Here is a 27,331-nt window from a genome sequence, read left to right on the forward strand (position 1 = left end):
CTGGAAATGAGTGTGCTGGTCAGATGAGCCCAAATATCTTGTGTAACATGCCGACAGATGCTTTCATGTGTGGTGCGAGCAACGAGTCCATGGACCCATTGTGCATAGTGCCTATTATCCAGGCAGGTTGGTGACAGTTGTTTAATATGGGGCATGTTTTTCTGTCAAGAACTAGGACCCTTGGTGCACATGGACTGGTTCACTGCTGAGATTTACCGGGAGCTCCTAGGGGACTATGTGCACCTGCTAAGAACTAGGATCCTGGTGTGTATGGGCCAATGAACCTCACTGGCAGCTCTTAGGAGACCATGTGCATCCTACCATGTTTTTTTTTTTTTTTTTTCCAGACAAAAATGGGATCTTCCAAGATGATAATGTGCTGTGTCATTGGGCTCACACTGTGCACGAGTGGTTTGAGGAACTCAGTGATTGTGGTGAGCGAAGTATTACCCATCTTGATTGACCTCTAAATCTGCCTGACCTCAATGTTTTGGAACAGGAAGTGAAATGAAGTGAAGTGAATGGACACACAACTCTATTCTAGCACTGGGGAAAGCATGGCTGCAGATGCCTGTGGACTTATTCAGACATCTGTTGGAGTCAATGCCTACATTAATAGTAGCTGCTACCCATGTGAATGGTGGCCCAACACAGTATTAGATAAGTTGTTATAATTCATTGAACACTCCCTGTATGTGTTGGTAGATTGCTATCAACCAACTTCAGAGTAACTAAAGATTTCATTCTTTCACATACTCTATTCTTCTTTTATATCATTTACTGTTTTTGAACAGGCTAAGAGTAGAAAATTTGCTATTTGTCCAAATGGCAGCTTAGCATTCTGGTTGCTTGCCAAAGCTATTGGCTGGAACTTTTGCCCATCTTTGTCAAAACGAGAAGGTTCAATTGCCACTTCAGCCAAAGATAAAGCTGACCTGCTAGCATAGTATATTTCTTCCAACTCTTGTATTGATGATCTTGGTAAATCACCTCACACTATTCCCAGACACTCCATTGAATGCCTCCTGCAGTCTTCTGTCAAAAGGATGTCAGAAGGATTTTAATGAATATTGATGCTAAGAAAGCTCCAGGTCCTGGTGGCATTTCCCCACTTGTTCTCAAAATCTGTGCCCCTGAACTTACTCCTGTTCTGTATCCTGTTCTGAAATTATTTTTGTAGGAATGGAATTCTTTATTCCACACTCCACTTTAAAATCTCGTCCTTTATCTAAACCTTGGTTTTGCAATAAATATGCTAAGGCTGTTCAAGAGAAGAATGTTGCATATCGTAATTGGCTTGTTTCCAATTCTTCACTTTCATTATCTGCCTACACCAAAGCTTGCAACAATTCTAAAGCAGTTATTAATCAGTCCAAACTAGATTTTTAAAAGGCTAAGAGTAGAAAACTTGCTTCTTACCTTAATGGTAGTCGAGCATTCTGGTCTTTTGCCAGAACTATTGGCTGCAACTTTTGCCCGTCTCTGTCAAAACCAGATGGTTCTGTTTTCACTTCAGCCAAGGATAAAGCTGACTTGCTAGCATCCCATTTTTCTTCCAACTCACGTATTAATGATCTTGGTAAAACACCTCCCACCATTCCCAACATGCTCCATTCAATGTCTCCTGTGGTCTTCCGTCAGAAGGATTTTGACGAATCTTGATGCTAAGAAAGCTCCAGGTCCTGATGGTATTTCTCCACTTATTCTCAAAACCTGTGCTCCTGAAGTTACTTCTGTTCTTTGCCACCTTTTTTCACTTCCTTATTCCAAAGGTGTTTTTCCTTTGCTTGGAAATTTGCACATATCCAGCCAATTCTTAAAAAGGGTGCCAAATCCCTTCCATCCAATTATCGTCCCTTTGCAATTACTTCTTAAAGTTATGGAGAAATCAATTAACCACTAACTCTTAAACTATTTAGAAACCTTCCAAGTTGATTTCATTCCTTCTGATCAACAATTGCCAATATGGATTCTTTCAGTGTCGATCCACTGGTGATATTCTGGCTTATGTTACCTATCTATAGAGAAATTCAATGGAAAAGTTTGTTGAAACTGAACCAGTTGCCCTTGACATTTCAAAGGCTTTTGGTCATGTTTGGTAATAAGATCTTTTAAATAAGCTTCCATCTTGTGGTTTGCCAACTGTTTTTTGTAATTGGGTATCCAGTTTTCTCTCTGACTGCTCACCGTGGGTGATGGTTGATGGTTCTCTATCTTCTAACTTTGTCACTAATGCTGGTGTTTCAGTTCTTTCTCCCACTCTGTTCCTCTTGTATATTGACCTTCTTCCATTGACCGGAAATCCTATCTATAGTTTTGCTGACAATAGCACATTCCACCTTCCAGTTTGAGAAACCTTGCTCTACTCAAACAGCTTCAACTTCTCCAGGTAATTCTCCGCTGAGGTAAAGGTAACTTAGTTGATTTCAATCCTTCTAAAACTCAGTCCTGTCATATCTTGCAAAAAGGATTCTTTTTCCCCTGTGCTTATCTTCAGTGACACTCCAATTTCTAGACAAGATCATATTTCTCTATTGGGGATTACCCTGACTTCTAATCTCTCTTGGCATAAGCATGTTACAAATATTGCTTCCTCTGCATCTAAAAAACTATTTTCTCTCTCGCTCTCAGCATTACTTTTCTTCCAAACAGCTGTTCACTCTGTACAAATCGCAAATCTGCCCTACCATGGAATATTGTTCCTGCATCTGGGCTGCTGCCCCCAAAACCTCCCGAGCTTCTAGATTCCATTGAAAAGAGGGCAGTTAGGCTAATTAATGAGTTCTCTAACAGAGTCTCTCTACTCTGTCTCATAGAACATTGTTTCTGCCGCATGCCTTTTCTATAGATAGTTCCTTGGTCACTGTTCTTCTGAATTGGCTTCTATAATTCCTGCTCTCTCTCTTCCAAAGCAGTCTGAACACGTGCTGCAACCAGTCAACACCCTTTTACTATCCAATTTGAAATTCGCAGAACCAACTGTTCTCCTTCCTCATTTATTCATTCAACTTCCATTTTCTGAATCAACCTTTCTTCATACATATTCCTGAAAATTACAATCTACAGAAGTTCAAGTCTAATGTCAACAAATATCTTCTTTCAACTTCTCAACCCATGTACAGTACTTGGTACTATAGGTTCTAATAACTCTTGTGCTTGGGTTTCTCATTAAAAAAAAAAGTTACTGTTTTGCATTAACTAGAAAACTACTATCTTATGCTAAAAAACCAAAATGCCAAAAACTGCTGTATTTTGGAATTTAAAAAGAATTTATTCTACTGTGCAAGAGACTTTTTCTCAAAACATGTTCTCCTGAGCTTTCCCTAGTTCTGTGTTGCCTTTTTTACATCTTATTCTAGTGGCATTTTTCCTTTTGCAAGGAAAGAATGTCACTGCAAGTTTGCAAATATCCAGCCAGTTCCTAAAATGGGTGACAAATCCTCCTTTCCTTCCATTTATCCTATTTCACTTCGACTACTGTCTAAAAGTTAGTATCTGTTCTATTATCCAAAATAATGAAGAAATCCATCAATATATTTTGTCAGTATATATGGAGTCTGTCAGTGTCCAAGAACTGGTGATATATTGACTTGTGTTACATCTTTGAGCAAATTCAGTTACAAACAAAAAATCAAACCTTTTGAGATTTACCAAACTCAAAAAAAAATTCAGGTTGCTTTTGACATTAAGGCTTTTCATTATTTAGAATGAAGGTCTGTCTTCATTCGTCTCATTAAGCCGTCTCTTACAAAGTCCTCTCTCTCTCTCTCTCTCTCTCTCTCTCTCTCTCTCTCTCTCTCTCTCTCTCTCTCTCTCTCTCTCTCTGTTAAACTTTTGGTTTCTTCTAGATTCCTTTTCTGTAAGTACTTCCATGGGCACTGTCCTTCTGAACTGGCTTTTATAATTCCACTGTCTTTCAAGCCAGTTCAGACCTGTCCCACAACCAGTCAACATCCCCTCACAGTCCTACTTCAGACTCATAGAAGTAACTTTTCCACCTGATTGTGCTTTGTGGTGATGCAAGTTAGTACCACTATATGAAGTTTAAATGGCATGTTGCAAAGTTTATCTCAATCAATTTACTTGAAATAAAGCACTTCACCTCTAGGGTTTAGAATGTATTTATTACTAACAGAAGCTGCTAATTGTACATTTTACCAGTATTTTCTTCTCCATTTCTTCAGTAACTAAAAAATTAAAATAAGGCATTTTACCTATTCATTTTTGGTTTTTAATTACCTTAATTTTTAATTTTATTTTCACTTTTAATTAATCTTTAATATAAACTAATCTAACCAAAGTTATCAACAAAATTAATAAAAGTAATAATATAATTAAAATTGATATTGATATTAATACTTTTGATAACTTTGTATTATAGTGTTACAAAACCAGAGTACCAAATTGACAAACTATTTCTCATATCTGGTCAGAAAAGGTGTATTCCCGATACTGTCAAACAGGGATAGGGCAATTTTTCTACCACCTCTGCGATAGAGTGACCTATGCATTGGGCACCCACTATCATCCCTCTTTCAAAGTCGGTTAACTCACGATGTTTATCTATCCTGACATCGAATTACCGTCTATATGAATGCAGTGTACCTATATTCCTACCAAGCGGTGGGTTTGTCCACTAGCAAGAGGGGGTGACAGCATTGCATTGCCCAGGAATCAGATATCCCATGAATTCTGTCCTTTCATTGTATATATTACTGTAACCACACATGAGAATAGTTTGGTACTTTATGGTGGTACTCTACTAAACAAAGAAGGTAGTTGATCTTTTTGAAAACAGTGACACATTTTCAATTCCATTTTAAGGGAATTGAAAATGTGTCAAAAAAGAAACGTAAGAGATCTCAAATCGAAATCAGTGAAGCAGGCCAATTTCTAAATTATCTTTGTAAAAGAGGGAGTGATTCATGTGCATCTGTAATACCTGTTTTATTTACTTATTTAAGTTTTTTTTATTTATATGTATTTTTTCTTGTTATGTTAAATATCTATATGCTTTAGAATGTCGCAAGAAACTTTGATGATATATGTATATTTATTTACTTACTTTTTCTTATTACATCAATACTTAATACATTCATGTTTTTACTTTCATGAGTTTTGTGAATAATGGCTATATCTAGCAAAACTATCTGGTCTCATTATAACTTAATTCAACTGTAACCTACTCTATAATTTATTAATACATTTTAATATTAAAATGTATTAATAAATTATTTAATATTTTAGTATCCTGTTCTCAGAACTTTCTGACCATCCCTTGTATGTAATTTTCCTTGTATTCTTAACATAATTTTCAAATTTTACTATCGAATAAAATTTGATACTAATCTAACTTCACTTAGAATCATTTGAGGAAAGGGGAATACTATGAAAGAATAACATAAGCTTGCTTATTTTGTGTAATGGAATTTTTGATAATATAAACTATCATTTTCATAATAACCATGCATTTTTTAATAAATATTTGTGCCTTTTTTTAGGATATGATTAGAAATCATCGGCTCTCATATCCAGATACTAGCAATGTAAGTAGATTTTTTTTTTCTTTCTTTTTTAATACTTTTAAACATTTAAATTATCTAGAAATACATTTTTTAGGAATAATTCAAGAAGTGAAAGAACAATCAAATAATACAATTTGGGACAATCCAAACATTAATCAGGATGCTAAAATTAAAATATATAAAACTATAGTAACGTCTATAATGGCTTATGCATCTCAGCCAGAAAGTACAAAAGCAAAAATAAAACAAATGAAAGAATAGAAATGAAAAGATTAAGGAAATTACTAATAAAACATGTTTAATGTTTTCTGCAGTAAACAGAAAACATTAAACAAGCCTCCAACTAAAAACTTCTTTATAGAGAGATATCATTTCATTATATTGAAAGAAAATGACATGTAAATTTCTTTGAAATCAAATGTTTTGCTATGGAGAGAATTTTGTTATACAGATGTTCGTTATAGAAGGATTTGAGTGATTATACAGATGTACATCATAGAAAGATTTAACAAGGATTTGGATACCTTAAATAAGCAGATCATATTATTTCAGGTTTCCAAATCCTTGAAATTTGAAAGCACCTATTTAAATTTGAGATTCTCTTTATTCTTAATGTAATCATACAAGTGGGTTTATTCTCTTGCACCTCTTTATTGTTTATTTTTGCTGAACCATCACAAAATTACAACAACAAAAAAAAAGTAACATTTCATCATGACTGTTAGATTGCTCTTTTGTTATATTTTTGGCAATGTTGGAGCAAGATAACAATCACTGAAGAAGGGGTTAGAGAATAAATTTCCCCAAAAAAAGCATATGGTGTATAGAGTCTAAAATTTACGTTGTTGATGCGCTTTCTTATTTTAGTACTTTGATCAAAGATAACTTGTGCAAAATGCCATTCAAAAATATATCACTATTCTTATAATTTGCATATTATTCCATAAATTAAAAACTTTTCATCTAGACAGCCTTCTTAAATATAATATTTAGTAACTGATGTGTAATCATTTAAATATTGTGCAATTCAGTTTGGACTGGTGCTGAAGACATGTTGAAGTGATTATGTGATATTTAATTTTTAAAATGTGCAATGTTTTCTTCTGTATTAGACAAATTTATTTGATGGACAAATAGGAGTATGGCCAACTTCTGAACAATCATTTATCAGTAGTGGCAGTGATCAAAGTAGCAATGGTGGTACCTCCTTTTCACCCATGACTATGCAGGATGGATTTAATGGTAGTAGACATGTACGTACTTTTTTTTTTTTTTTTTTTAAACTTTTTACATGTTTTTATTTGTTTTAATTGTAATCAGTAGAATGTTCCTCCTGTTTAGTTGGTTGTAGGTAGCATGATCATAACTTGGTGCATTTAGTAGCAATTTTCATATGAGATATAAAAATGTTAATTTAATCTGGTTAATTATTATTTATTAAAAAAAAAAAAAAAGTCGATACACAGTGACAAATATAGATGCTGGAAATATGAAATGGTGTTTACACTAAATATATTATTCACAGATAATTAACACATTGAATTTTTCAAAATAATGACCTTGGCTATTTACACATTTACAAGTTTGGGAAAGGGGGGAAAAATAAAAATCACTATGTGATTCAAGTGAATAAGGAGGAAGATTGAGTGTTTTGTATGGTATATAGAAATTATTGTACATAAAGAATAAGAGTATTGTAGTGGAGTAATTACCAATTTTTCCTTGTCCACAGATAAATTTCTCTTGAATGCATCTCCCAGTTTATTTTTGAGCACATATTAACAGTCCTGTTAATAGTATGACTTCCTTTTTATGAATTATATCTTTATAAGTAAAAAAATAATTGTAGCATAACTTTATTATTAGACATCTATCAATCCTAACTTTTTCCATGGGCAACTTGATTTAGAGGAGTGGCATTTTGTCTGTTGATCATGAAAATTACAGCATGTTCCATCCCCTGTCACTTTTTTTAAATAGAAATTCTGGTCACAATCGCAAATAAATTCTTGTTTCCATCTGGACTCTGCTAAAAACTTGAAGTTGCATAATCCTTTCTTCTTTAATTTAATTAAATTAAATCATAATGAAAATATTAATTATGATTGCCTGACAACTACTGATTGTTATTCTCACTTGAGAGGCTGTCTTCCGTTCTTATTTGACAAGCTGCCCAAGTAACGCTTCTAACACAGGAAGCTTGTTATTGTTATTTGGTTTTTAGAAGCATTAGCAACTAAGGCCATATTGCTCCGGGGGGGGGGGAAGGGATATGCGGTGGTCATTCCCTGACATTTCCGTATTTGGTGGGCACGGGCTCGAACCCCGGTCTACACACAGGAAGCAATTTTGTCTCCAGTTGACATGCAAGGGCTCACACATACAGATTTTATTATAATCAATATGTGATTATAATACAAATTATAATTGTAGAGTTCAATATCGTTGCCATTTACATGTAAAAACATCCCATTCTCTCAAGTTCATCTGTTGCCTGTGTCATTCTCCCAACTCCACTAATCACTTCAAACTCTTTGACTTCCTCCCTTTGAAACTTGGCTTTCTCCAGTCCAGCTTTCCTAAGAGAGGTAACGTGGCAATTTTAATGTTCACAACTCCAGCTGGCTTTTGTTTTCTAGTCACACGGACCCAGCTGGTTGAAATGCTGAGGCTTTTGCAATTAATAATGAACTCACAAAAATTGTTCATTTACCTCCTAGAATACGAGACAAACCTAACTACACAGCTAACGCTCTTGATCTTTTTCTCACAAACAATCCTTCCAAGTACATGGTTGAGGTGAGTGATCCTCTAGGCACCTCAGATCACAACTTGATGATGATCTCTTCTCCAATGCAGCCTTTCTCTTATAGCCATTCTCAACCTTGCGTTACTTGGCATTACAAGAATGCAAAATGGAATGGTCTGGGAAGATTTCTTTTCCTTGGTTGGATTACTGTTTTAAATCTTCTGATATCAATGTTGCTCAGATCTTGTCAATGAAATTATTCTTGTAAGGATGAAATCCTTTATTCCATATTCCACCTAAAAGAATGTTGCATATCACAATTGGCTTGCATCCAAATCTCCAGGATCATTTTATTCCTAAATCATCATCCCATCAAAGCTCACAATCTCTTGTAATGTAAAACAGTTATTAATTGGTCCAAACTAGTTTTTTGAACAGGCTAAGAGTAGAAAACTTGCTTCTTGTCTAAGTGGTAGTCTAGCATTCTGGTCTCCTGCCAAAGTTATTAGCCACAACTTTTGCCCATCTCTGTTCCCACCTCTATCAAAACTTTCCTACAATTCTCAGTACATTCCATTCAGTGCATCCTGTGATCTTCTGTCAGAAGAATTTTAAGCAGTCTTGGTGCCAAGACCCAAGTCCTGGTGGTAAATCTCCACTTGTTCTGAAAACCTGGGCTCCTGAGCTTACTCTTATTCTGTTGTTGCCTTTTTACACTCTTCTTATTCCACTGTTGTTGCCTTTTTACAGTTTTCTTATTCAACTGGTGTCTTCCATTCTGCTTGGAAATTTTATTATATTCAGCCAGTTCCTAAAAAGATGAAAAAAAAAAACTCCCATTCAGTTATTGTCCTGTTGCACTTACTTCTAATCTTTCTAAAGTATTGAGAAATCCATTAACCACCAATTCCTAAACTATCTAGAAACCTGAGCAGTGATTGTCAGTATGGATTCCATCAGTGTCGGTCCACTGGTAATATACTGAATTATGTTACTAATCTCTGGAGAAATTCAGTGGAAAAGTTTGGTGAAACTCGAGCAGATGCTCTTGACATTTCAATGGATTTTGATCATGTTTGCCATAAAAGTTTTCTAAATATGCTTCCATCTTATGGTTGGTCGACTGTTTTTTGTAAGTGGGTATCCAGTTTTTCTCTCTGACTGCTCACTGCAGGTGATTGTAGACAGCTCTTTGTTTTTTTTTTAACTTCTTTACTAATGCTGGTATTCCTCAAGTTTCAGTTCTTTCTCCCATTCTTTTGCTGTTGTATATTAATGACCTCCTTTCATTGGTTGGAAGTTCTATGCGTAGTTTTGCTGATATAGTACATTGCATTCCACCTTCCGGTTTGAGCCCTGCACAAACAGCTTCAACTTCTTGAATATCCACTTTCAAATCCTTGAATGTTGAGCTCCAGATAATACTTCAATAGGGCGAAGATAACATATTTGATTTCGATCGTTCTAAAACTCAGTCTTGTCTTATATCTTGCAAAAAAAGGATTTTTCTGCTCCTATGCTTATATTCAATGAGACTCAGATTTCTAGACAAGATGATATATCTCTGCTAAGGATTACCCTGACTTCTATTCTATCTTGGCATAAGCACATCACAAATATTGCTTCCTCTATGTCTAAAAAACTGGTTTTCTCTTTCACTCTTGGATTACTTTTCTTCCAAACAGCTATTCACTCTGTACAAATCTAAAATCCACTCTACTGTGGAATATTCCCACAATTGGAGCAGTGCTCCCATAACCTCTTTCAGACTCCATTCAAAAGAGGGCAGTTAGGTTAATAAATGACCAATCTCTTACAAAGTATCTCCACTCTCTGTCTCATAGATGTTTGTTTCTGGTGACTACCTTTTATAGTTACTAGATGTCCAATTCAGAAGGACAGTGCCATGATCACTCCCTTCTAAATTGGCTTCTATAATTTCCCATTGCACTTATCTATGTCTAAATGGTAGACAAATAAGTGCAAATCTTTGAAACAGTCCGAACCAGTTAGCACCCTTTTACTGTCCAACTTCAAACTCACAAAAACAACTTTTCTTCTTCTTCCTCATTTATTTCTTCAACTCCTGTTTTCTGGAACAACCTTCCTTCATAGGTATTTTCTGAAAATTATAATTTACAGAAATTCAAGTCTAATGTCAAAGGCATCTTCTTTCATCTCTCAACCTTCAACCTATGCATGGTACTTAGTCTGTTCTTATACATTTTGTGCTTGGGGGTTTCATAAAAATAATATATATACAGGTAGCCCTTGATTTACGTCTGGGTTAGGTTCCTGGGGGGAGTGGCGCAAATGGAACCCTTTATATAATGGAATCAATCGGAAATCACAGGGTTAGGTTCCGGACACCAAAAATTTTACCTACCACTTTGCATCAATTGTTTTATTTTATTAGCATTCTTCGTAGAAGTAGTAATAGTTGATGGGGGCATATTCATAGTCCTACACAAATTAGGGCGGCTTTCAGATTCCACCCTCCGAATATTGCACTAGGATTCAGTTAACTACTTTTACCAGACGTGGCGTCTCTTTATTCTATTAAATTAAAAACTTTATAACATGATGGCAAAAACTGCACACGACTATTACTATTATTATTTAATTTATTAATAGCACAATTATAAAAAAAATGTTAGTGTAATAAATTTCCAACACGTGTAAATAGTGTAAACAACAACCAACCGAATGCTTCACCTCGTTGACCTTTACCACCTGCATCCACAAGTGGGCGGGAATCTTTCTCGTCTCTGATACGGATGCGCTAATTGCTGATTGGCTCAGATTGTCCTAAATCACATGAACAGTGCATGATACATAGCACAATATGATGCCGATAAATTTTGTCTGACGATTTTAAACTTTCAATTTATAAATAAATTGCAAAAAAATAAATAAATAAAAATAAAAATAAAAATGCCGCTATTGCATAAAAATAAAAATGCCGCTATTGCAAATCAGACCAGTCCAAAATGCTACCTGTATATGTATGTATATATATATATATATGTATGTATATATGTGAAAAAAGTGGTCTATATCTAAAAAAAAATTGGGAAACACTTCTAAAGGTCGAATCTTTTTCCACTGTTAGAGGTTACTAATTTTCAGAAACTAATACAATATGGTCTTAGCCATGCATGCATCATTAAATTCTAAATCACTTTATTTATATAATCACTGTAGTTATGGTTAGTCATTAATAATCCAATTTAGTGCACATCACTGATCTTTTACATTAACTGATTGAACTTTATACAGTAATGTAAGAGGATTTCATTTCATAAGCTGACATCTGAAATATTTCTTATACATTATACATATAACCTTTGTTGCCATTGTGAAAAGAAATAATCAAAAGCAACTAAAGCACTGATAAGGTTAAGCAATTCAGCTGCATTTCTAAATTAATTTTGTTTTGATTAAATTATTTAAATTTGAATTCTCTACCAAGTATATAATATAATATAATATCATATCAAATATAAGAAAAAAAAAGTAACAGTATAGCCTGAAATATTTACTGCACTAAATAAGTTTTATATTTGTGTTGAAATTTTTTTTAAGTATTTCCATTTATTTTTTGCATTTCTAAATATAAAAAGTAGCTCCCTTTTAAACTAACTGAGTTGATCTATTCAAATGCTTTATTGTTATTTATTTATTTTTATCAAAAGGGTGGCCGTCTGCAGTGGCTTAACAATACTTTGGCCAGCCGTAGAAAAAGAATGTATATTCATTTCCATGATTTGGAACAGTGCTACTTGACTGTTCGTGCCAAAAGTCTGGAGCCAACTATATCTGGTGAGTAGGTCGTTTTCTTTTTTTAAAGGATTATAATTAAGGATATATATATATATATTCAAATTAAATCCAATTAAATCAAAAAATAGCCAGTAAAAATGAAATGTAAATAAAAAGAAAATAGTAGAGCAAACATGCAAAAACCACAACATGTTGCGAGTATTTAACTATAAAATGTAGGGTAAAAATAATGAAATGTATGCCAGTAGAGTGGTCGACGAGTGAAGAGAAAAAGATTTTGATGAATAAAACAGCAATAAATACAAGAATAATGAGGAATAGAGTACTGTTGAAGAAACAATCCTAATTAATTTAGAAAAAAGGTTCCAATTAAAAGAAATTTAGTGGTGCCCATTCAGCAAGGCACCAGTTTCCGAATTACATGAAATATCACTATATGCAATCGTAATCTGCCAACATTGCAAACAGATAAATAGAAAAAATTGAAAATAATATCGAATTGGACAGAAAAGACTGGCAATTATGCCCCATCTCCTTGGAGGACCACGAGGCCATAATAGGGAAACACTGCATTTTGAACGCTAAACAAATAAATGCTGGCGATTGATGCTGGCATCATTCTGTTGTTGCATTTATTTGTTTAATGTTCGAAATGCAGCGTTTCCCTTACTATTAATGACCTCGTGGTCCTCCGACAAGATGGGGCATAATTGTCAGTCTTTTCTGTCCAATTCGATATTATTTTCAGTTTTTTCTACTTATCTGTTTGTAATGTTGGCAGATTACGATTGCATATAGTGATATTTCACGTAATTCAGAAACTGGTGCCTTGCTGAGTGGGCGCCACTAAATTTCTTTTAATTGAAACCTTTTTTTTTTTTTTAAATTAATTAGGATTGTTTCTCCAACAGTACTCTATTCCTCATTATTCTTGTATTTATTGCTGTTTTATTTGTCAAAATCTTTTTCTCTTCACTGGTTGGCCACTCTACTGGCATACATTTTATTATTTTTACCCTACATTTTATATATATATATATATATATATATATATATATGTACAGTGGAACTTCTATTTAATGAATTTCTCTATATTATGAATTTTTTCACAAAACATTGCACCTTGAAATGAAATTACATGTAAAATTAACCCCATATAGCGAAGTGTTAGTCTCTCTATAACAAATTTTAAAAAAAATTAGTAAAAGCATTTTTGAAGATTTTCAAGCATTTACTGCTAAACAGCTGCTCAAATATACGGCCTCCTTCCCTCCAAAATTGCGCATTAGCATCTGGAATTAATCATCCTTTTAGTGAATACTTGTGGCCATTGATGCCCGTAGGAGGGTCTTTGTTTCATTTTTGTTACAGTTATAAAACCAAATGGGCTTTCTTAAAAGTGGTCACAAACTTTACAATAAATAGGGTAGATTTGTAAAATTTTTTACAATAAATAGGGTAGATTCATAAAACTTCCTGTCAGTCATTATATGATATGTCCGTTCTCATCTAAATTGATGTTGGCTCAGGGGAAAACGAAATTCGCTGTGGTAAACCTTTAGCATGCTGCAGTGGCAATACATAGAATGCTACCATATCCGGTTTTTATTAACGCCTACTGAGTGACATTTGCTTCTCACCTCAACTGTACCATGTGACCTTCCTGTCAGTCATTATATGATATGTCCGTTCTCATCTAACTGGACTCCCAGTAGATGGTTTTCATGATTTTTTTTTTTTTTTATTTCGTTCTTTTAGAACAATTTGTCATCAATCACATAAGCTATATGCTCTTGTATTTTTTTTTTTTTTTTTTTTTTTCCTGAAAAGTAACATACAGCATACATTAACCGTAAAATTTCTTTCGTGTATATATGAATGAAAGCAGAATAAAAGAAATTCACAAAGTCGTATGTTTCTTCAAAGTGATTGATAGGAAAGGTCACGTGATACTGTTGAATTGGCAAGCGAATGTCATTGAGTAGGCGGTACTAACAATTCACTATATGGCCAATGCAGCGAAGTTTGCGGTGTATGTATCAGCAAGAGCTGCAGTCCAGTAATTTTTACAGTTGTGGAAACAATGTCGAAGAGAAAGTGTTTAAGTATTAATGATAAAGTAAAGATTGTTCATGATATTGACCAAAGTTTTAAGAAAAAAGATATTGCGGAGAAATATGGCATACCTGCAAGCAGTTTATCTAAGATTTTAAAAAATCGAGAATCCCAAACTTAAAAATGTAAAGTTGTTGTTTTTACCACCAAATGTGACGTCAAAACTCCATCCAATGGACCAAGGCATTATTAAAAATTTTAATTTCATTATCAAAAGAGAATAATAATGAAGATTGTCAATGCATTATCAGAAAATAGAAACTTGGAGGTTACAATTAACCTTAGAGATTGCATCTCTGAACTGGCAAAAGTATTCAGTGACAAACGATGTCACTGAATACACTATTCAAAATTTTTTTTCAAAAGCGGGATTTGCATTGAATGCAGAAGTCGAACAACAACTGGACGAACCGCCCCTTTCACAACTGAAAAACGTTTGGACGTTATTATAATTGTCTGGAAACATCAAAAATGAAATAACACTGGATAGTTATGTTTATATAGATCAAGATCTCACTACAACAGAACATCCAAATGAGGATGAAATACTGCTGAACAGTGTTAGACACGACCATGATCACGAAAAAATTAACGATGACGCTGAAGACACATCAGAAAAACCCGTAGAAAAGCCAACTCGCGAAGAAATGATTAACGCTTTTAAAACGGTTCGTATGGGTCTACGGTTTTGTGAAAATGTTCCTGATAATGTTTTTAATGCTCTGAACAAATGTGAGGTTTTCTTTGAGAATCAGACATTTTTTAATTGTACTGTGCAAACGAAAATTACAGATTTTTTAAATTTGTGATACTTACCGGCGAAAATTGTGTGAACGTAATTTAAATAAGTGTTTTTGAAATAAAATACATTAAAAATAAATGTAGATTCATTTTCTAATTAAATAACAATTTCTAATAAAAAAGATATTCTGTGTATAACGAAATTTCTGTATAACAAATTTTTTCGTTGGATTTATCGAATTCGTTATAGGGAAGTTGTATATATGAAAGGCAGTAATTTCACTAATATCCAAATATTTTAAAAAAACTGATAAAATACAAGTCAGGACAAATTAATGCCATTAGAAATAATTGGACATTACATAAACCTGAGAAATAACCTGAGAAAATACAAGATATTAATTAATTTTTATTTCAAACATTATAGCTTAAGATAGAGGTGAATAACCATAATCTACAAAGGACCCTAACAGTCACTGTATATAGTGAAGTCTTACCAAATCCAATAATTCAGTATTTACAAAAAAACCCAATCAAAAGTACCATAATATCATTACTGAATAAGACTTACATCGAAAGGCACATCAACAGGGGCTAGTGCCTCTCAATATGCCATCAATAACAACATACGCTATCTGTTTCTGCTAGTTATATGCCAGCCTCACCATATTATTATATACTAAATATAGTATACATAATAGCTTTAAGTTTAAATTTATGTTAAAATAAAATTAGTTAAATTAGCTTATAGAGCAAAATATGAAACATGTTATATTAAAAAATAAATAAAAATAACAATGGCAGACTGGCAAAATATAACTGCTAGCCCCTACAGATAGCCAAAAACTTAAACCTTATTAGAATATTTACTCAAGCGTTTCTGTTTCTTTAACAAAATGCACAAGTGAAAAGCATAGTAAAGGCATAGACCCAAAAACTAGGCGAAAGGAATAGGCAACAAGTATAGAAATAGCACCTCAATCTCCCCTTGAATTGCTCTAATAGATTTTGAGGCATAAGATGTAAGAGTCAGATAGCATATAGATAAAAACAAAGACAGCAAACAACTTCGGGAAAATTACCGGGAGTGTAAATCCCCATCCCTTAGCAGGGTTCCTGGTAATTCATTGTGTAAAGAAGCTTGTACTAATATAACTAAGATTTAAAGCCTTAAATATAGAATTAAGGTTAAAATTAACAGCCATAATAAGTGAAAATGCTTGTATCAAGTACAGCAAGACAATCTTAAAGAACAAAGCAAAATTTACCGATACATCAGAGCTTACAAAAAAACATGGATAGACCCAAGCTTCTGCTTGAAGTGAAAGAAAGTTCAAAGCTCTCTCTACTGTCAGATATGATTGCGGATAACGTATCCACTGATTAAAAGTGTTGTGGACATAAGCGACCTCTGAACAAGATCAAATGTGGGGGGAAAAAATTTATTCCTTCCCATAGAACAACTATGGGTACAACTTTTTCAGAGCGTAAGACACAGATCAACAGCTCTATGGGAAGTGCCTAATATGTATTTATATACATAAACTCAAAATAAGACATCTCATTAGTATATTCCCAACTTCCTAACAATACTTTGAGGGCAAATATTTTCACTCTACATAAATACTTAAATATAAATTTAAGAGGGAAACCATCTTTACTAAGCTTTAAGTATTTATAAGTATATATGTCGACGTGCCTTTCGATGTAAGCCTTATTCAGTAATGACATTATGGTACTTTTGATTTGGTTTTATGTAAATATTGAATTATTGGATTTGGTTTTTTGTAAATATTGAATTATTGGATTTGGTTTTTTGTAAATATTGAATTATTGGATTTGGTTTTTTGTAAATATTGAATTATTGGATTTGGTAAGACTTCGCTATATATATAGACTGTTAGGGTCCTTTGTAGATTATGGTTATTCACCTCTATCTTAAGCTATAACGTTTGAAATAAAAAATAATTAATATTTGTGTATATGTATACACAGTCGATTCCGGTTATTTGGGACACATTGGGACTAGTGCATTTTGGCCCGATTAAGCGGCTGCCCCACTTATCTGAAATTTCACGTAAATAGTTAAAAATACAATGAATCCCCACTTTACAATTGGTTCACTGTACACAATCAAATCACGTTACGATGGACTCACCATAGTAAAGTACCGTTCATTATATAATGTGTAGTAAGCATCAGTCATTGTGATCATGTTTGTGAATTGAATTTTAATTCTATTAAACAGCGATTCTAATTAGCGAAAATAGGAGGAATATTACCACAGGCTATAAAAGTAAAGGTATATTAAGCACAAATTTACCCTTTATTACCAATTAAAAAATTAAATGATACATGAAAATCGGAAGAATATACGTGATAATCGGAATAATTAATACGTACTGTAATATGTACATACTTACTAGTTGACATTTCTGTTCACTGACGTTTGTGGGTGGGAGTTAAAATTTAAAACAGTAAAAAGATAAGCAATCACTAACAAAGAACATGGCATACACACACAAAGTGCAAGTAACACAGTACGCGCAAGTGAAAACAGAGTAACAAGTTACGAAGCTTGTTACGCGCAAGTGAGAACAGAGTAACAAGTTACGAAGCTTTAAAAATTGGAATGAAGAGAAGATTCTGAAAATTTATTTTTTTTATATGATTGAAGATTCCATGGAAGTGTGAACACATTTCACCATAACCCACAGAATTCCAGCTGTCGGTATTATCACAAATTCAATAACATCAAGTTTGCTATCCGTTTATGATAGATTGCACTAACAGAAAAGCCCAATAAACAGGTGACTGCTAATTGTTTTATGGTTTTGACCTCCAGAAATCCAACTGAACCACGTGGTACGGTCGGAGACAATCGTAGGGTAATCTCCAGTTCTTCGGTCTCCTGCCCTGATTAAATGGCATGTTGTCCCAATTAAGTGAAGTAAACCCTGGCTATTTTCTTGATTGGGTTCTGTTTTTTAAGATTTGCCCCAAATAAATGGCTGTCCCGATTAACCGGTGGCCCAAATAACCAGAATCCACTGTGTGTATATATATATAGAAGTGGTTCTATCTAAAAAAAAATTGTATTAGCATTTTAGTATAATTAGTATTAATCCAGTGGTGGTGATGGGGAACCTGACAGTTACCTTTCCAAAGTAACAATCCCATGTTAATAGTTAATCAATAATTAAAAATATGAAGTTTTTTCTAGCTTCCTAATTATAATCAAACTTTTACTGCAATAGTTTTTAAAGTGATTTTTTATGGTTTTCATAAGAGTAATCATTTTTGTAAAATAATAAGAGGAGTTTACCTCAATATTGTATGTAGAACACTTCCGTATGATACTCTCCAGAAATTAAAATGAAAAAATCGACAACTTACATTAGAGTAAAATTTAAATAATTAATTAATTAATATTGGTCTGAGGAATGGCCAGGCAGAATTCTGTTTTTCGAGAATGTATCTAGCAGGAAAGGATTTCTGCAGATATTCTGGAGTGTATAAAACCATTGAGGTTAATTAAGAGGGCATCTTTGAACTCGGGGATTCCTTTGGATTGGAGAAGTGCCGATGTTATCGCCAATACATAAAATCTAAGAGTGAAGATGGTAACTACAGACTGGTTAGTCTGGCTTCAGTGGTAGGAAAAATCTTAGAGGCAGTAATTAAGAGTGCAATCCCTGTGGATTGCGCACTTGCAGCAAAAGCCTGTGGCTTCCTTGCACTATATGGTGAATACTATTACTCTTTTTAAGATTGCATCTCTCCCCACCCACAAAAGGACAAACAAAAAGAATTAAAAGTAGGTGCTCTAATAAAAACACTATTTTCTATTATATGGGTGGAAAGTTTTGGAGTATTTTCCTCCAAGAAGAAATATTGCTTTAGAAGTTTTAAACTGTTTTGCCAGTCTGTTTTATGTATTAGCTCATGTTAACTACCAAAAAATTAATAATTTTTGAAAATCACATTTCGACTCTTTTTTTTTTTTTTTTTATGATGGGAGTAGAGTGGACTGCATGAGGAAGACTGTGCAACTAATGCTGCACTCCAAAGGGTTATATAGTAATAATCTGGTTATTACTATATAAATGTAAATATATAAATAATATATTTATATCATTTTAATGAATTTACATTGTGAAAGCTCAGTTTAATGAATTTTACACAACTACATAAAATTAATTTGGCTTCTTAAATAATAATATTGTGCATTCAAATTAAGTCTAATTATTTACTTAAGTTTTCTGTAATTAATATTATTCTATAACTTCTGTTATTATTATAATGGGTAAATGATGCAGGAAAGCAGATTTATCAAAAAAGAAAAAATTTCTCCGCTCATTCATACTTTTCCCATCACAAAGTGGCTATCCAATTCCACTTTTAAACTTTTTCAAACCTCCGCTTTGTCCACCATGGCAGGTAATTTGTTGTAGTGATCTATAACACATAGTTTGAAGGTAAACTTAACGAGATCAGCCCTTTGTTACTCCCCAAGAACTGGCAACATGAGATATATTAAAAGGTGTAGACCAGTGATCTCCAAACTTTTTTGGTTGCACACTCCAGAATAAAAAATTAAATATATAAGTTTAATATATATATATATATATATATTTTTTTTAATTTATAAATCATTCACATGGAAGGCATTATATCTAGAATCATAATTTGAAAAGATCACAATCTAATTCGATGCAAAAATTCGGTACAGCTCAATGATAGCCGCAAGCACAATCCATCCTTTCTTAATCTACATTCAGTTAAATTAAACAAGGATGGAAGATATACTTTGAGCTCGAAGCGAGCACGTGGTTGTATCGTTTCGGATATGGGCGAAACCTATGGCATGATCATATAAAGCTGCGCGATCAAACAAATCCGCATAGTGAAGTATTAAAAAACATTTATTTATAATTTTTATTTTCAATTACATTTCGAAAAACTAAAGTTTTCATAATTAATAAATGTTGATTTATTGTGGATTATTTCGTGCACCTGATAGATCATCTTGTGCACACCCACCTTCGGAGACCACTGGTGTAGACTGTTGCAATGTGTAATAATGGTGCCACTGAGGGATATCACTTCACTGAGAATAAGTGGCAATATATTTCTCCTAGGAAAAGGGTCACTTATTTTAAGTTTAAGAATAGGGCAGTTGTTATGATTCATTTGAGGTGTAATATAATGCAAACTTTATTTTGATTATTTGTATGGCTAAGTACAAAAATGATAATATGCACTAATTATTAAATTAGGTTAAATTAAAGACATACTATGCAATATCAAAATTATTAACTCTTGAAGTTAGATATATTTTACAAATTTAAAATAAATCAGAATTATTTAACTTCTGATGATGTTTCAGTTGCTCTTTGGGAATTGTTATCAAGTCTCCAGTCTCCTAGACTTGAAATTATTCTCAGAGAGGAATCAAAGCATCAGAAGTTGGAAGGATTGTTGAGTAATTGGGTATCTTGTTATTAACTTACATAATTTAGTTTTCTTTTTAATTCATTAAAATATGCAAAATGTGTCTAGATCTCAATAAAACTTAATTGCTTTTCTGTCAGGTGGTTTCTACAAATTAGTCTTTATTTTACTCTTACTAATATGCTTTTCACCCACTTCTTAAGTTTAAAATCATTCTGTTTATTTGTCTTACATTCTTTTAACTTATTATACATAATACTTAATATGTGCTGGGTATATCATTTTATTATTTCTGTGTTTCCATTACAGATGTGTCCAAAGAAGGATTAGATGAGTTTACTGAAAGTTTATCAAAATTTACTAGGTTCAATGGAATGAGAGCTTTAGCTACTCTTAGTTATGCCACTGACATGTTTAGTGGTTCAAGTAGTATTGTTTCTAGGTAAGCATTATTTTTATTTTATTTTGACATCACTCAGATGTCAAATCTTGAGTATACATGGAAAATGGTACTGTCACATGTGTGTGTGTGTGTGTGTGTGTGTGTGTGTGTGTGTGTGTGTGTGTGTGTGTGTGTGTGTGTGTATTGTGTTTTTTATTATTAAAGCCTATGTGATTATTTCTTCTTTATCACTTGCTACGTTAATGCTATTGTCATGTGGCAATTTGACATTATACGTGCTTGATATATTACTGGTTAATTGAATAAATTGCTTCAATTTGGTCTATTTAATCTATTTTCTGGTATTTATTTATTATCTATATAGGTATTTAGGTGTGTAGGGAATAGGGAAACCAGTTAGCATGTGTAGTCTAACTTCTTCCTGGAGGATCTGTACATGTAATGATAATAATAATAATAAATGAAGTTAATATTATATATATTTCAAACAAACATTAAATAAACATCAAATCAATGTCAATTAACATTCTTTTACCTGGTCATCTACCCGCTACTTCATCTGGGACTTTGAGCGGATCTGGCTATCGATCCACCACAATCAGATCACCTCACAGGTGATCTGATTGTGGTGTTAAGGCCTTGAATGGGTTGAGCATGCTGAATTCTGATGGGATTCTTCCACTTGTTCAGATTACGGACTTAAGGGGGCATAAATTCAAATTAGAGGGGAACAGGTATCCTGTGTGTTATCAGACACTCAGCCTAAAACACTGATGGATCCAATATCTCTCTATTACAGAAGATTTAGGAGAAGTCCGGTTGGCCTGCCTCCCTAAAATCCACTCATGCACACCTTCTCGATGGTAAGCCCTGTTACGTCACTTAGGTGGCAACGAACGTGTAGAGTGGTTCTCTTCAAGATGCCTGGTCAGCATGAAGAGGAAAAGACCAACCCCTCCAGCAATATGAAAGCACGACGAAACAAATGGCCCTCAGTCCCCAGCAGCTTTCACTCTCCCTCTTACGGCAGCGAGAGGATTAGAGTGGAAGCAGAGGGTGCTAAGAATCTCTGGGTACGACCAGGCTGCCATGCACGGAAACTGAACTTGGCCTGTTATAACGTAAGAACACTCATCGGTGAAGACAGGATATTAGAGCTGGAAAAGGAATTAGAAAATGTGAATTGGAATATCATCGGTTTGGCTGAAACAAGAAGAAGAAATGAATCACTTATAAGTTTATCAAGTGGAAATCTGCTGTACACCAATGGAAAGAGTGAAAGGAGTGAAGGTGGAATTGGGTTTCTGGTCCATAAAGATTTTAAAAACAACATTTTGGAATTCAAAAGTACATCACCACGAGTGTCAAGACTAATACTAAAGATTTCTAAGAGATACAAGCTAAAGATTATAATGATTTATGCACCAACATCGAGCCATGATGATGAAGAGGTTGAAGAAATGTACACTGAAATTGAGAGTCTTCTAGATGAGCAGAAAACCCACTACACTATTATTATGGGAGACTTCAATGCTAAGGTTGGAAAGAGACAAAACAGCACAGAAAGGAGAACTATAGGAAATTTTGGAATTGGTGAAAGAAATGAAAGAGGTGAAAGACTTGTGGAATTTGCAGAATCTCAAGGACTGTCAGTAATGAACACTTTTTTCAAGAAAAGGGTGAACAGAAAGTGGACATGGAAGAGTCCAAATGGATTAACTACTAATGAAATCGACTTCATCCTCACTAATAGAAGATATATTGTGAATGATGTCACCGTCCTAAATAAGGTAAATGTTGGAAGTGATCACAGAATGGTAAGATGTACACTTGATATAGATGTAGGAAAGGAAAGGAAAAAACTGACTCGAGTAAATAATACAAAGGTCTTTGAGATAACAGAAGAGGAGAAAAAGCAGTATGTACTGGAACTTAAGAACAAGTATGAGCTTCTGCAGACTGCTGAGGACCAAGATATCAACGAGGAATATTACAACTTTTTGAAAGTGATAAAGCCCAAGAAACCTATAGGGAAAAAGAAATCCAAAGAAGAAAAAATTAGTCAAGAAACACTTGTCATGATGAACCGAAGACGACAAATGAAAATCAAGAAAAACACTGACAGGGAGAAAATTGGGTATACTGAGTTATGCAAAGCCATTAGAAAGAGACTCAGAGAGGACATAAGAAGATTTAACACAAGAAAAGTAGAACAAGCATTAAGGGAAAACAAAGGATTTAAATCAGCAGCCATGAGCAGTAATACAGAAAGACAAATGATACTGAAACTGAAGAATAGCGATGGTGTACTTATAAACAGCAGAGAAGGCATAATTCAAATAGCAGAAGACTACTATAGAGAATTATACAAAGAGCAGGGGAATGATGCCAGCAGTGGGGAAGATGGATTGCAAAGTAGCAACACATACGACATACCCAATATTCTTCCTGATGAGGTAGAACATGCATTGAAGAAAATGAAGAATCAGAAAGCCCCGGGGGAAGATGAAGTTACTGTAGAGTTGTTAAAATTGGGAGGAAGAGACATAACACAAAAACTGGCAAGGCTCTTCACAAAGTGCATTAGAAAAGGTGTGACGCCTAAGCGGTGGAATAATGCAATCATAGTTTTGCTGCATAAGAAAGGAGATAAATCAGAAATTGGAAATTATAGACCAATTAGCTTGTTATCCCACATCTACAAGTTGTTCACAAGGGTCATTACTAACAGATTAGAAAGAATACTGGATGAGAATCAACCGAAAGAGCAAGCTGGCTTTAGGACAGGATTCTCAACTATGGATCACCTTCATGTAATATCACAGCTAATGGAGAAAGCAAATGAATATAAAACACCATTATGCCTGGCATTTGTGGATTATGAAAAGGCATTTGACTCCATACAGCATAAGGCAATGTTTCGGGCACTGGAAAGACAAGGCATTGATACCCCATATATTATGATTTTGAAGAAAATATACGAGAGTGCTACCTCCTTTATTAGACTAGACAAAGACAGTTGGAAATTTAAAATTGAGAAAGGAGTTCGACAAGGAGACACAATATCTCCTAAGCTGTTTACTGCTGCCCTTGAGGAAGCTTTCAGAAGATTAGACTGGTCGCAGAAAGGAGTCAATGTGAACGGAGAGTACCTAAACCATTTGCGATTTGCAGATGACATTGTGGTCATAAGCCATGATCCCAAAGAATTAGAGGAAAATCTTAATCAGTTATGCACAGTTAGTAAGGATTTTGGACTAAAGATGAATATGGCTAAAACAAAAGTAATGATGAACAAGTATGCCACAGAAAGAGACATAATGATTGAAGGAGCAGTAATTGAAAAGGTGGAGTCATATACTTATCTGGGACAAGTTATTAGCTGTAATAATGATAAATGGCTGGAAGTCAAGAGAAGAATAAATTTTGGATGGATAGTATTCAGGAAATATAGTCACATACTGAAGAGCAATATCCCAGTTTGTCTGAAACGTAAAATAATGGACCAATGTATACTCCCCACCATGACTTATGGAAGTGAAACTTGGGCACTCACCAAAAGAATGGAAGAGAAGCTGAGAACCACACAGCGAAGAATGGAACGAATCATATTGGGAATAAGACTGTTAGATAAGAAGAGAAACACATGGATTAGGCAACAAACTCAAGTAAAGGACATTCTTATCAAAACTAAAGAACTAAAATGGTCTTGGGCAGGACACATAGCTCGAAGACATGATGACAGATGGACTAAGAAAATAACAGAATGGTATCCAAGAGGAGCTAGAAGAAAACCTGGAAGACAAAGGCGGAGATGGATAGATGAAATTCATGAGTTTGTGGGTAGTAAATGGATGTCCAGTGCTCAAAACAGAAGCAACTGGAAAGTTGCTGGAGAGGCCTTCATCCTGCAGTGGATTGAAAATGGCTGATGATGATGATGATGAAATTCAAATTGAGGAAAGACAGCTGTAGAATGCGCCTCCATAGGCAGGTGGGAAGGAGCAGCAGTGCATAGCACACGCTTCTTGATTAGACCGGGGTTCAAACCCATCACCACCAAATACGGAGGATGCGGAAAGGTCAGGAATGACCACCGCATATTCACGGAGCAATATGGCCTTAGTTGCTAATGCTCCTAAAAAAAACCAAATATTAATAACAAATAACAGCTGTAGAATAGATTTGCGGAAATTTGCCTTTAGCCAGTGGGTGGTTAATTGTTGGAACAAACTTCCATCTGTCGTTGTGGAAGTTGATAAGTTAAATAAATTTAAGGAGGAACTGGACAAACATTTAAAGGGAATGGTTGTGCGAATTTTTTTTTTTTTTTTGACTGATGCTACGTAAGCTCACACGCTTGCTTTCATGCATCACATGCCACGATTACTATTACAGATAAGTTTGGAAATGCAGTGCCTGGTACATGTTCAGGAGTAGTCCCCTGATGAATTTCCTTACTATATATCATTTTTTCATCTACTATATTCAGATTTTGCATATTTGCCATCCCCTGATTCGACCACTTACTAAAATTGCCCTTCCATATCTGAATATAGTGTTATTTATTATTAGTTTTCTTTTTTTTCCTTAGTCCCAGTTCATATTTGTTCTAGGTTTTTCAAATTCTTTCACCTGTTTAACCACTACTTCACTTCCACTTTCGACTATCCCTTAAACTTCTCTTAGTTCAGGCACCTTGTGTACTTTTCATTTCCATTTTGACAGACACTTGATATATTTTACAAACCACACATTATTTATATCCTTTGCTACCTTACTGCTGCTCTGCAAGTTTTGGAGCATTAGACATACAATTACTTTTGTTATTTTCCTTTCCCTACTTATTTTGCTTCTTAACAGTTGTATATTACTACTATATATATATATATATAGTTATTATAGTAAAAGCACAATAAGTACTATACAGATGCTGAACATGTATATGAACACAACAAAAGAAAAAAAAAAAAAAATCACACCACTCCTCAAAATGCCTGTCCAGTTCCTCCTTAAATTTATTTAACCTATCAACTTCCACAATGACAGATGGAAGTTTGTTCCAGCAATTAACCACCCGCTGACTAAAGACAAATTTCCGCACATCTATTCTGCATCTGTCTTTTCTTAATTTGAATTTATGCCCCCTTAGGTTTGTAATCTGAACAAGTGGAAGGATCCATCAGAATTCAACGTACTCAACCCATTCAAGGCCTTATACACCTCAATCAGATCACCGCACAGGTGCCTAGTCTCCAGCCATTGCAATTTGCAGAACTTAAGCCTCTCTTGGTAAGAGGGTCCCTTCATTCTCCTCACCAATTTTGTTGCCCTTCTCTGTACACGCTCAAGCAAATCTTCATCCTTCCTAAAATTAAGCCTCCAGACCTGTACGCAGTACTCAAGGCGCGGCCTGACCATTGCCTTATACAGAGGGACAACCACCCCCTTCTCCCTGCTAGGAAAATTCCTATATATCATTGACAAAACCCCATGACCTGCCCTGGCAGCCTGTCTGCATTTCTCAGAAAACTTCATATCTGACTGCACAATTACTCCCAGGTCTTTTTCATCTTCTACCACCTTAAGTGTAGTACCACACAGTTGGTACGTTTCTCTGGGGTTACTTCTACCCATATGCAGTACTTTGCATTTGTCAAGATTAAACTTCAGTTGCCACTTCTTAGCCCAACTGCCCAAATTATCTAGATCCTGTTGCAGTAGCACACAGCCATTACTGTCATTAATAACCCTGCCAACCTTTGTATCATCTGCAAACTTCAACATTAAGCCTGATATACCTTCATCAATATCATTTGATAAATATACAAAACAACAGTGGACCCAACACCGAACCCTGTGGAACTCCACTAATAACATTAGTCCACGAAGAGCAGCACTCATTGATTACCACCCTCTGTCTTCTCCCACTTAACCATCCTTTTATCCATTGTAGCAACTTACCCTTAATACCATTCTGCTTCAATTTGTACAATAGTCTTCCATGCGCAACAGTGTCAAAAGCTTTCCTGAAATCCAAATATATGATATCAAAATTATTTTTTGCATCCAGTTCCTTTGTAACCACATCATAATATCCTATCAAATTTATCAGACAAGACTTTCCCTTAACAAACCCATGCTGTGTCTGTGTACAGCTTACTATATATACAGGGTGTCTCAAAAATATTGGTACAAACGTTTAGGGGAGGTAGGTAACATCTAAAGGAATGTGAATCGCATTGGAACAAATAACCAGAAACATCCCGAGAAAGTAGTAGCAGCAGAGGCACAAGAAGCAGAAATGACACAAGATAGTGATTAGTGCCAAACATTTATTTGACATAATATTAACAATGGAGTATGAGATGGATGCATTTCGTGATGTTACACAGATGCTTGAAGGTTCCACCATGAGACGCGATGCATGCTTGACACCGACACAGCATGGATTGGCGGACACAGTCGAACACACCTGGAGTTTTTTGACAGTAGCAGCAGCGCAGACGAGTCTCACCACGAGATCCATTTCCATCTCCAGGCGATTCATACACGATAGAT

At 34.5% G+C, this 27,331-nt stretch overlaps 1 protein-coding gene across 1 annotated transcript in view; it reads left to right on the forward strand.

Moving 5' to 3' along the window:
• Nucleotides 1–27,331, forward strand: part of LOC150087657 (E3 ubiquitin-protein ligase COP1-like) — a 191,087-nt gene that overhangs the window by 68,593 nt on the left and 95,163 nt on the right. The window contains exons 8-11 of the mRNA XM_090369904.1: nt 5,502–5,546; nt 6,638–6,778; nt 11,970–12,096; nt 20,677–20,809. Of these exons, the coding sequence (XP_090226030.1) occupies nt 5,502–5,546; nt 6,638–6,778; nt 11,970–12,096; nt 20,677–20,809 (446 nt within the window). The remainder of the gene's footprint in view (nt 1–5,501; nt 5,547–6,637; nt 6,779–11,969; nt 12,097–20,676; nt 20,810–27,331) is intronic.

Source organism: Mastigoproctus giganteus, chromosome 3 (assembly GCF_048544385.1).
Source record: "Mastigoproctus giganteus isolate SK-2022 chromosome 3, ASM4854438v1, whole genome shotgun sequence".
NCBI lineage: Eukaryota > Metazoa > Arthropoda > Arachnida > Uropygi > Thelyphonidae > Mastigoproctus > Mastigoproctus giganteus.